Source organism: Gymnoscopelus microlampas (assembly GCF_963454915.1).
Source record: "Gymnoscopelus microlampas genome assembly, chromosome: 5".
Taxonomy (NCBI): Eukaryota; Metazoa; Chordata; class Actinopteri; order Myctophiformes; family Myctophidae; genus Gymnoscopelus; species Gymnoscopelus microlampas.
This window is the reverse complement of record NC_139942.1, coordinates 18,945,023-18,957,522: the sequence shown is the minus strand read 5'-3', so window position 1 is coordinate 18,957,522 and position 12,500 is coordinate 18,945,023. Positions and strand designations below refer to the sequence as shown.

The following is a 12,500-nucleotide window of genomic DNA, read 5'->3' as shown; positions in this document are numbered from 1 at the left end:
TATGCTTTTACATGCTTGTTTATGCATACGAGTGTGAACATGCATGTGTGCATGTACTGTATATTTATCCTGGCTTGTTCGTTCCTAAACCTGCTTGACTGGGTGAAGTAGCTATTTAGCATTCTACTGCCCTTGGTTTTGTGGCCTCTTGCCATTTGGTAGCATCTTAAAAAAGTCTGTGATTTGGGTGGCAAGGATCTTTGATCAGTTTAATGTAAACAAAACCCTGCTGGTCTGATTCTACATTGACATACGTATTTGAGAAAAGGGGTGTGTGTGTGTGTGTGTGTGTGTGTGTGTGTGTGTGTGTGTGTGTGTGTGTGTGTGTGTGTGTGTGTGTGTGTGTGCGCGCGCACACAGTGAGCTATGTAGTTGAAGGGTTCTCTAGAATACCATGAATGCCTCTGTCTAGGAACACGTGTCTTAAGTGCCATTGATGGAAGGGCAGGTTTTACTGACTGACTGCTGGTTTACTGGTTGGTTGACTGACTGGTTGAATGATGTGTTGACTGGCTCCCTGCTGACTGCATTCTGAAGCTGCGTTTCTTGAACATTTTCAAAAAATGTTGAATCGTTTAACATAGTTTTACTCTTAATCTCCGCTTCTGGGGGTCCCTGGCGCAACCTCTTCTCAGATGGGGGGGCCAAATACATATCAGTTTGGGGGGGGGGGGGGGTCCTTGACATTAACCCATTAAGACCTGGAACTGTGTCATTTTTATATTTGAGCTAAAAATAATTATTTTACACTTTGGCTATTCAAAAATAGCAGATATACAAGCTCATAGCGCGGCACCGAGTGCCGCGCTATGAGCTTGTAGATCTGCTATTTTTTTTAAATCATGAAAATGTGTGCAAATCTTTGAATATATATTTTTAAAGCGAACATTTTTAACTCAAATCTTTGCTTCTGGGGGTCCCTGGAACAAAATATTTTGATGGGGGTCCGCGGCCAAATACATATAATTCTGGGGGTCCTTGACATGAAAAAGATTGAACACCACTGATATAGAAACATACGTTTTTCAGAAAACTGTTGAGATTTTGGAGACATGTAGAATCGGCTTCAGGTCTCAATGCCATGGGTTAATCTTCGCTTCTGGGGGTCCCTGGCGCAACCTCTTCTCAGATGGGGGGGCCAAATACATATCAGTTTGGGGGGGGGGTCCTTGACATTAAATACGTTTGAGAACCACTGGTCAACTTGACGGGTACTACGAACACATTGAGCTGCCTTCAACTTTTTTCCAGCTCTCCAATGCCACAGTCAAGCATCAATCCATCAATGTTTTTTTTTTCACCAGTTCAACTCCCCTTCTCGCTCCCCACAGTTTCTACCTCATTCCCTAAATGGAAGAAAAGCTCATTCCTGCCATTAATCAGTTCCCTGTGCTATAAAGTATAACCCTACCCTGTTCAGTGGCCTTGTGGTTAGAGTGCCCGCCCAGCGAATGGGAGGTCAGGGGTTCAATCCCATCACTTTAGATGTCATTGGCTATTCAAAAATAGCAGATATACAAGCTCATAGCGCGGCACCGAGTGCCGTGCTATGAGCTTGTATATCTGCTATTTTTGAAAAATATTGAAAAAAAAAAAAAAAGTTTTTTTTCCAAAAACTGTTATGATTTTGACTTTTTTTAAGAATCGCCTCAGGTCTTAAAGGGTTAAGTCCCTGCGATGTACATACTAGTGTCACTTCAAGGTGGTGTACATCAAGCCACCTCACGCTACAGAAACCGGAGAAAGGCTCCTGACCTATGGGCCACATGGCTGGGCAACCGCCGGCTCTCAAGGCTGTATGTACTTTTCATTTGGCTCGAGCAACACTTCAATGGCGTCCGGGGATTAATGTAGCTGGCTGACCGTGCTTGGTCGTTTTAGTAGCTTTTGTCGCCGCTATAGCGTGAACGCCAGGTACTGATATGGGTCACACTCATGTCTTCACTATAATTGACTGACTGGCCTTTAAACACACTTCAAACTAAATGTCTCCAACACACACACACGCATACGCACACACGCCAGGGCCTTGTGACTGGGAAACTGATCAGCAGAGTACAAAATCTGTGTGTGTGTGTGTGTGTGTGTGTGTGTGTGTGTGTGTGTGTGTGTGTGTGTGTGTGTGTGTGTGTGTGTGTGTGTGTGTGTGTGTGTGTGTGTGTGTGTGTGTGTGTGTGTGTGTGTGTGTGTGTGTGTGTGTGTGGTACTGTACCAATCACCCGCCAAGCCTTGTGGTATCATGGAAGGGTTCAACAAGGACAGCATGCTGTATGATCTTCAAAAATACAACAACAACACACACTCGCAAAGACAAACACACACACACACACACACACACACACACACACACACACAGACAGTGGGTCAGGGCCCCTGTGTGTTCTTGGGCAGACTGACAGACACAGTGTCTGGCTGCAGGGTGCTCCAGGGTGCTCCAGGGTGCTGGCTACACGCTGGAGTGTGGACCCAGACATGTGACTCAGCAGCAGCCCAGTCACTCTCTATGTGGTCTGAGGAACAAACACAATATGTTGCAGAGCTGCTGGAATATGACGTGTTGACTTTATGCTTTGCTCATTTTGCATTGCATGATGATACAGACTCACACTCAGTTTCAACCCATTAAGACCTGAAGCCGATTCTAGAAAACAGTATTCTGAAAAACGCATGTTTCTACATCAGTGGTGCTCAATCTTTTTCATGTCAAGGACCCTCAAAATGATTTGTATTTGACCACGGACGGAATATCTTGTTCCAGGGACCCCCCAGAAGCAAAGATTTGAGTTAAAAATGAGTTTGCTTTAAAATAATATATATATTCAAAGATTTGCACACGTGTTCATGCATGATATTATGAAACGTACATTAACCACTTTAGCCCTATTTTATACATAGGCTATTTGAAAATAGCAGATCTACAAGCTCACAACGCGTCGCATCGCGACGCGTTGTGAGCTTGTAGATCTGCTATTTTCAAATATTTTAGTACTTTTACTTTTGGTACTTTAAGTACATTTTGATGCCAATACTTTTGTACTTTTACTCAAGTAAATTTAGAATTTTTGACTTTTACTTGCAACAGAGTATTTCCATATTGCAGTATTGGTACTTTTACCTAAGTAAAACATCTGAGTACTTTGTCCACCACTGGTATTTGGTAAAAAAATATTGAGATTTGATCGTGTCCATATATATATATTGCCTTAATATGCACTTAATGTGGAGTGGTTGTGATTGTGTGTGGCTGTGTTACCGTGGTTCCGGTGGGGAGTGGAATGCCGTTGAATGACCTACATACTCTGTGATCATTATGGGATGTCAGGAGGCTCCTCTCGGCCGCCTTCTGTTGTGCTGGCTGACAGACGAGCGCGTCACACGCGCGTAGCGTGGATACACACAGTGGAAACAAACACACTTTGATGTGTGTTAACGTGTGTTTGTGCGTGTTACTGTGCATATGTGTTGGCACGGGAGTGAAAGCATTAAGTACATGCATGTGTGTGTGACTGTGTGTAGACGGACATTCACAGTGGTGGGAAAAAGTACTCAAATGTTTTACTTAAGTAAAAGTATCATTACTGCAATGTACTAGAAATACTCTGTTACAAGTAAAAGTCCGGAATAAAAAATGTGCTTGAGTAAAAGTACAAAAGTATTGGTATCTAAATGTACTTAAAGTACCAAAAGTAAAAGTGCTCATTATGCAGAATGTCCAATTTCACAAGTTTTAAATGCGAAACGGATAAAATGCGATGCGACGCATTGTGAGCTTGTAGTCCTCAAACGTCTTTGTGTCAAGGACCTCCAAATTGTTAGATATTTGGCCGCGGACCCCCATCTGAAAATGTTTTGTGCCAGGGACCCCCAGAAGAGAAGATTTGAGTTCATAAAAAGTCGTTTAATAAAATATAGCCGTTCTACAAGTTCTCAAGCTGGGTCTGCTGATATTTCAATAATTAAAATAATACAAAAAATAAGAATCTGAACGGCAGTTTGAAAATGGCTAAAGAGAAGTGGACTGCACTGATGAAAAAAATAAAGAGTTAGTGAATGATTTACTAGATGAACCAGATGAAAGAATGTGAGGAATGTTTGAGCTAATGGAGACGTTTTATAGTTAATACCGCCATGGTGTAACTGGGCCACTCCAGATCACCATGTACAACAACATGAGTGTACCTCGGGGCTCGCTTTCAATGGAGCCTTTGTGTTTATGTTTGATTCCCCCCATAGGAAATATGTATATATATCACTGTATCATAATTAACTCTGAGAGCTGAGAAATCCCCCTGTGTGATGTCCTGCCTGCGTGTGTGCGCGCGCGCGTGCGTGTGTGTGCGTGTGCGTGTGTGTGTGTGTGTGTGTGTGTGTGTGCGTGTGCGTGTGCGTGTGCGTGTGCGTGTGCGTGTGCGTGTGTGTGTGTGTGTGTGTGTCTGTGTGTCTGTGTGTGTGTGTACGTGGGCTCTGCTGCAAGCCATGGCAATAGTAAATTATTTCAAAATTCAAGATTTTTAATTAAAGTTGCAGTGGGCTGGTGGTGTGATTGATACTGGCGCTTCATGGGTTGTATTGGGGGGGGCTCTCGCTGGGCAGTGGGGGGTGATCTCCATGGAGACCCGACAACTCCCACCAATCCCCATGCCAGGCTCGTTGCAGCCAATCGGGTCGGGGCGCTTTAATGTGGTGTGAAGAGGGGAATTTGTGCGTTCATTGCCTTCTACTTTAGTAACGCCGTCTTTATTACTGTGTGTGTGTGTTTTCTTAACGAGCATATCGCCGCTAATAATCACATTTCATGAAAAGGCACTTTAAATGGGTTTTCATGTGGTATATACGGGGAGGGGGCCTTCCCATACGGGCATCATGTGCATTTCGATCACGCTACTGGACAACTTACTGACCGGCATCATTTTAAAATACATATCCTTGGTTAATAACAGTCTGACAGCATGTGGTCAGTGTTGGTATCGACGGGGATAAGATAAAACGGCACATAATAACTGGAGTATTACCGCGTTGATGCATGTGGATCGTTTTTATCCACTGAATCCAAGACACTGAACCCCCTACCTGCACCCAGTATGCGGGCTGGTGTACCTCTTATGGTTGCTTCTGCCACCGGAGAGTGAATGTGCACCTAAACGTAAGGGGGTCCTTGAGGGAGTTCCAGGGGGTCCCCAGCTAAATGATAGATAGTTAAGAACCAAATAGCCCCTTATGGGTCTGTAACTCAGAGAGTGTACAAATGGAACCAAACGGACCCTAACGGGTCCGTTTGGTTCCATTTGTACACTCTCAGAGTTAAATCAGCATTAATTTTGCAATATAAATTGGGGTCCCAGAGATAGAAATGCCATGGAATGGGGGTCCGTAGCCAAAATGCATGTCAAATTGGGGGTCCTTGAAATTAAAATGGTTGAAAATCACTGCTAGAGCCGTAAAATCTTCTCTTATGGGGGCACGTCTTTTCAAATGGGGGTCCGCGGGCTAATACAGATGTGCCACTTCAAAACTTCACACGTTACTGTTCTTTCCCTGATAGTGCCCTGAAAAGGCATTTTTTTCCTCCCTTTTCTGCCCTTAAAATGCACTGTTTTGCCCCTGAAAAGAAGTTGTCACTACACACCCCCGTTTTTCCCTTCAACAGACATCCATATACATGAGAACAAAAGAATGTGTGTTGAACAAGGTGTCAGACTCATTATGAGGCGAAAGGTGATTTGACCAGTTGCTCAAATTAATTAGCATCATAAAAGCAGTGTTCATCAAAATAATTCAGCACTTTAAATGCCCTTCTTTGTCCCTCTTATTGCCCTGGGAATCCCCTGAAAATGTACTGTCTTGGCGATGGCAGGACATGTGAAGTTTTGAAGTGGCACATCTGTATGTGTCAATTTGGGGGTCCTTGACATGAAAAAGTTTGACAACCACTGCTGTAGAGCTATGTATAGTATTAGTACGGAAGAGAAAGAGTCAATATGTCCAAAACTGATAAAAAAAAAACCAGCAACGATAGCAGATACTTTTGTGGAAGCTGTAGTATGATTAAGAAGGTCATTAATTTACAAAAAAACACAAAAAGTTAGGGGTTTGTGCCCGACAACAATGATTTGTAACACAAAGACTGCGATGGCTGTACCGTGTGCCAAAGCCAACTTTGAGGCCTTGAACGGGAATGGCCACTGACAGCCTCCGTCGCTCGCAAAACCACACTAATCCAGATTAACGTCTGCTTGGGGCCTTTTCCAACACAATGGTCATTCTTACAGATAGGAATCCTATTTCAAAACGTGAACAGCAGCAACACAGAGCCGTCCAGCGGAGGAGAGCTTATAGGCTTCGTCCTCTTATTGTACAGGATACGGACTTTTCACTGAAAGGGAGGATAAAGCCGGATTTGTACTTATTTTGTACTTAAGTTTGTCTGAAAATAGCAGATCTACAAGCTTCACAACGCATTGTGAGCTTGTAGAGCTGCTATTTTGGGTGTGCGACACATCGTGCATGATCAATGGCAATTGTTGAGGGCTTTCCCCTTAAAATATGAAAGCGGTACAGAAACGTTTTGATTTCATTATTCATCTTTATGACAGCTATGAAGAAATATATGCCAATGTTTCATGCATAATTCATTCTTTTGTGGGGAGGAAAGCCCTTGAAAGTGACATTTTTAGTTCATGCGACGTCAAAGATTCCAACTGTAACAAGTCTTAATGAAATTCTCATGAAACATCTCACTACACTAAAACTCCAATAGGAACCCACGTGGGCTGAGTGCAGTCTTATTTGAAAACAATAATATGATACTTTACATCAGTGGGGTTTTCAACCCTTTTCATATCTAAGGTACATTATTTATTGGGCATTTGAGCCACGGAACCCCCGTTTGATGAGATTTTAGCCTCTCAGACTCAACCAAGACATAGAATATTTCACGTCTGCTATAGAATTACAAATTAATAATAACAGCGGTTCTCAGACTTTTTAATTTCAAGGACCGCCATAACTTCCGAGGGCCTCTCAGAGTTACAGACCTGTAAAGGTCCGTTTGGAACCCCCCCCCAAGTAACCCAGAGGGTCCCCGGACCTCATTTTGAGAACCACTACAATAATATGTATGCAGTACTGTATGTATTGAATTAATGTTTATAAAAGATATATATGATTTTCTTTTAAAAAAAATCTTATTTCTCTCTCTTTTTTTTTATACTTTGGCTATTCAAAAATAGCAGACCTAGCAACGAGCTTGTAGATCTGCTATTTTTGAAAAATCTTGAACATTTAGTGCAAATCTTTGAATACATCTTTTTAAACAACATTTTTTTTAACTCAAATCTTCTCGTCTGGGGGACCCTGGCACAAAATGTTTTCAGATGGGGTTCCGCGGCCAAATATCTAACAATTTGGAGTTCCTTGACACAAAAAACGTTTACGTGATATAAGGCCACAATTATATCATTTAAAAAAATATAAGAATCGTTAAAGGGAGTCGTTGAGGAATCTGATCGTTAAGAGGGAATCGTTAAGGAACCGGAATCGTTAAAATCCTTAAGGAATCCCAACCACCCCAAGCTTAACGTCAGTCTGCCCGTCTTTATTGGTCGTTCATCCAGATATCCAGCCGCACACAAACCGACCGTGGTCCAACACAACCGTTACTTCTGTATGTCTGGGAGCGTAGCAACAGTGCATTCCTCAACTACAATAGGTTCTCTGCAACAGTAAAGTAATGAGTCGGTTCCAAAGATAGCGTTATAGCTGCTGTGGTTGGGGCTGAGAACAAAAGGAATGCTGCACAACATAAAGAAAACCTGTGTTTAGATTACGTAACACCATTCAGAGACTAGAAGGATACAGAACACTGCATGGCCGCACCAATGTGCCGGTCAAGGCAAGTGTGGAGTGGATTCCTGCCGAGGGGTTTGACAGGGCCATGGCAGAGTTTTAACCCATTAAGACCTGAGGAGATTCTTTGAAAAAAATCTAAATCCTAACAGTTTTTGGGGAAAAAATCTAAAAAAATATTCTTTCACAATTTTTCAAAAATAGCAGATCTACAAGCTCATAGCGCGGCACTCGGTGCCGCGCTATGAGCTTGTATATCTGCTATTTTTGAATAGCCAAATAAATCTTAAAATGACACAGATGCGTCCCCGGTCATAAAGGGTTAAAGTGCAAAGACCCTGTACCTTGTCCTCTCTGTCCACTTTAATCAAATCTAATCTAATCCACTTTTAAGGCTGTGAATATTCTTGACTCTGAACCGAAAGGAAGAATTGAGGAAGAATTGTGGTAGAATTACATATTATGATATTATGTTTGCCTTTATCCGACCTTCATTTTCGTCTTATGATGTTCATCGTATTTTTTGGATACTTATGTAGTGTTTTCACGCAAATCTTCTCGTCTGGGGGTCCCTGGCACTAAATCTTTTCAGTTTAAATTACTTATTTTCTACCAATTACACACCCCATAAAGCATTGAATTGAGATTTTTTAGTTTTTGTCGCATTCCTAAGCCAACAATTTGATTACGGGCAGAAAGATGCTAATGTACCCGGTAGGAGACTCAAAAGAGTCTCTTTGAGTCCCCTACCGGAAATACACCCGGTCATCAAATTATTGGCTCAGGAATGCGTCAAAATCAAAAAAAATCAAGGCTTCATGAGGTGTGTAATTGATAGAAAATAAGATATTTTTTTGGTGAACTATTCCTTTAACTTGAAAAAGTTTGATAACCACTGATGAATAACTAAGGAGGATGCTCCATCATTAGGAACTGATTCTGTGTTTAAGGCTGTATTTTGCATGAGAATAACAGAACATTTTTGTTTTTATGCTTATTCTATTTTAACATCACAACACAGTCAGACCTGCCTGTACCTTGATCAGGTTGAAGGGCGCTTCCTTTGACAAGCGCAGTTTGTAGCTAGAATGAGAACTGAGGCTCAGCGTGTTGGATTATATTAGCATCTTCGTTTGTGATTGTCTATAGTGTTTTAACATCAACATACTGCAGGGCTTTTTTATGTGAATAGGCTCTATGCACTGCAGCCATATTCCTTCACAGGTGTTATCAATGATACTAATGAAGGCTCTGTTCCATTTAGAGTAGCACAGTGGTTCTCAGACCTTTTAATTTCCACGACCACCATAATTCTGAGAGTGTACAAATGGAACCAAATGGTTCCATTTGTGCACTCTCAGAATTACACACCCGTAGAGCCTATTGCAGGTTCATTGTAAGCAGGCAGTGCCACCCTAGCATACAGTAGCGGGCCAGAGCATACGCCTCTCATGCTTGGAAGGTCATGGGGGAGTTCGAATCCTGCCCGGGGTCGACGTCCGCTAAGGGCATGCATGTGGTCGCGGTGGGTTCCTAAAACGCCAGTGGTTCTCAGGCAGTGAACTGAAGCCTCGTTCACTCCTCCTGAGATCCAGAAACACTCCACTGTTCTATGTCCCCCTCCATTCATCTGTTCTTTTTTACTTCCTCTTCCTGGTCATTGTCTCACTTCCATTTACCTTGTTCCTCTCCCACATCCTGTTCTTTGTCTTCCTCCTCCTCCTCTCTCTCTCGCTCTCTCTCTCTCTCTCTCTCTCTCTCTCACAATCAATCTCTCTTTCTCTCCCCCAAACGGGCATAGAGCACCACCAGTTGCCAAGGCAACTGTTGACTAAGCAACACATCACCCCCAGCCCAAACAAGTCCTCCCAAAGTCATTGCAGTCTGTAGACGCTGGCCTCATAGAGGTCACTGTACCTACCCCACACACACACACACACACACACACACACACACACACACACACACACACACACACACACACACACACACACACACACACACACACACACACACACACACACACACACACACACACACACACACACACACACACACACACACACACACAGATATCCTTGGGTGTTACAAAACCCCAGATCGATCCAGGAAGCACATCCTATACCCTCTTTAGGGAGCGGGGGCTTCAGAAATCCGAACAAAATGTCCCTGTTTCTTATTGTCCCGACATCCATTCAGATACAAGGCAAAGAAAGTCATCACTTGAAAAGACAGGTATCATTGGCATACAGTGTTATTATCCTCAGCCACAATGGCCAGGGAGTGGTGCGGGTTTTGTGCTGGAAGTGGCTCATATACTCGTGGGGACAGAAAAGCACTGATGCTGATGTGATGTGGCCTGGTCCATTTCTCACCAGTGACCCCTCCTAATACACATTAAGATCCACGGTGTTCGTTTATATATCGGAGTCTGTTTACGCTGTTATGCCTAGTTTAGACCAGTGTTTCACGAATCACGACACCACGGAACCTTTGCAAGTCTTGCAGGAACCCTGTTGAAACTTGAAACCACAAGTTACAAACAGAATCCCCCAAACCGTTGTTTGCAACATTCTAATACTGGACAGTCCAGCGAAGATTGTTTACCGTTTCCACATGACAGTACATATACAGTATAGTATATTGTAGGTACACTATAAATGTATATAAAATATTAAATAGTTACAGTTGACTCCACTTTGTCGTCCGCACACTGTCCGTTTCTCTCTCCCTCTCTTTCTCACGTGCGGCGCGGTTAAAAGAAATGTGTGTGTGTGTGTGTGTGTGAGAGAGAAAGGTGGGGGGCATTTCAGAATCATTGGTCTGCACTTTGGTGGGAGTGTTTACGCTCTCTTATAAATTATCACTCTGGATGTGACTCTGGATTCACTCCTAAGTGGTTCCCAAACTTTCCCATGCCAAGGACCCCCATTTAGCCTTAGCCTCTTGCTGCGACCCCCCGTTACGAAATTGAACGAAAATAGCAGATCTACAATCTCAAAACGCACGTGTGTTTTGAGCTCGTAGATATGCTATTTTAGCTATTTTAGAACATTATTATCTGTTTAAGTAGATAGACTCAAGAATCATATGAATCGATATGAATTGAATTGAAATGAAAATGTTTAATTTCTTCTCCGCCCGCGACCCCTACTTTGAAAACCCGTGCGACTAGCTATAGCTCAGACAATGGCCCCAGGCCAGGTGCAACACAGCCAGTGTTTGTGTTTCTCTGCCTCCTTTGAGGAGTGGAATAATAAATCTTTGTTGACACAGTGATGTCAGGTAAACATCAGGTCTTTGAACGCACCTGTTTGTCAGAGTCATGCGGTGTATTTATGAATGTCTCTCCAGTAAGTAACCACAGGTACCACAACAAAGGAAAGCTCATTTCGACAAATGAGGTACGTGTCATGTGACATGATATGACATCATATCGTCTCTGTCGGGTGGAAACCAAAAACTGTTACTTTTCAGGATTCCAAGTAGGGCGTTAATTTACGAAAAAACACAAACATGACATCATATGCGCTCGTTGCCTAACCAACCGTATAGTAGTGCTACTCTTTGCACCTTTAAAGTCTAACCTCATGTACTGTACGTACCTGCTGCTTTTTATGCTATAATGTATAAATGCACATAGTGTATCTTTGATTTTTCTTTTCACCTGTTATTGCCCCGTTTTGTCCTTGCTCTCCCTCCCCCGTGAAATCTATGAACGAAGGAGCTTGCGCAAAAAACAGTTTCACCCACTTCTTCACGCCTGTAAACCTGTGATGGGAGAATAACATTGATTCTGATTCTGATAAGCATAACGTTGCTGTCGGGGCATTGCCTGGCATGGCCAGACTAATATCACTGCGTAGATATTAGTCTGGAATCTCTGTGTGGAACCTGCATTTCCGAGGGGCAAATAAAAAAATGCCTCTGGTGATAAACCCTCCCCATATTTGCATACTGGGCCCTGATTGGTCCCTCACAACTTCGGAGGGAGAGAAATCCAATCTCTATTGAGAGGGGCCAGACCTAATCTGCCAAGGGCAATTTATTTTTTGCAATGGCAGATTCGTCTGGAACCAGGCTAGTCGGGGCAGAAACCTCTTATCTCCATATTCTAACTTTTTGTGTTTTTCCCCCCCGTAAATTAACACCCTACTTGATCGTACTACAGCGTCACACAAAAGCATCAAAAGTAGCAGATCTACAAGCGTCACAATTGCAATGTTCTTGGTTCAGCCCCAGCTTGATAGACCTGTATTGCACGCCCTTCCCTCTCTCTCTCTCTCTCTGCCCTCAGTTTGTCCATCTCTTATCTTAGTATAAACAAAAGCAAAACCCACGCAAAAAAAATATGATCTATCCATTTGTAATTCCCAAGTCAAATCAACACTGATGAGTTCACTGTGTACACATCATTTGAAGCCTGTGTGAAATAGAACTATAATTGAAATGTTTACCAGACCTCCAGACCAAGCTCTCTCTCTCTCTCTCTCTCTCTCTCTCTCTCTCTCTTTTTGTTCATGTTTTTTTCATGATTTTTCAAAAATAGCAGATCTACAAGCTTGTAGCGCGGCACTCGGTGCCGCGCTATGAGCTTGTAGATCTGCTATTTTTGAATAGCCAAAGAAATCTTAAAATGACACAGATGCGTTCCC

General features: G+C 42.8%; 1 protein-coding gene across 1 annotated transcript in view; it reads right to left on the bottom strand.

Annotated features, from left to right (window-relative positions):
- Nucleotides 1–2,364: 2,364 nt before the first annotated feature.
- Nucleotides 2,365–12,500, bottom strand: part of LOC311044980 (uncharacterized protein) — a gene marked incomplete at its 3' end in the record, with an annotated part of 60,574 nt that continues 50,438 nt past the window's right edge. The window contains exon 6 of the mRNA XM_084056788.1: nucleotides 2,365–2,510. Within this exon, the coding sequence (XP_083912914.1) occupies nucleotides 2,365–2,510 (146 nt within the window). The remainder of the gene's footprint in view (nucleotides 2,511–12,500) is intronic.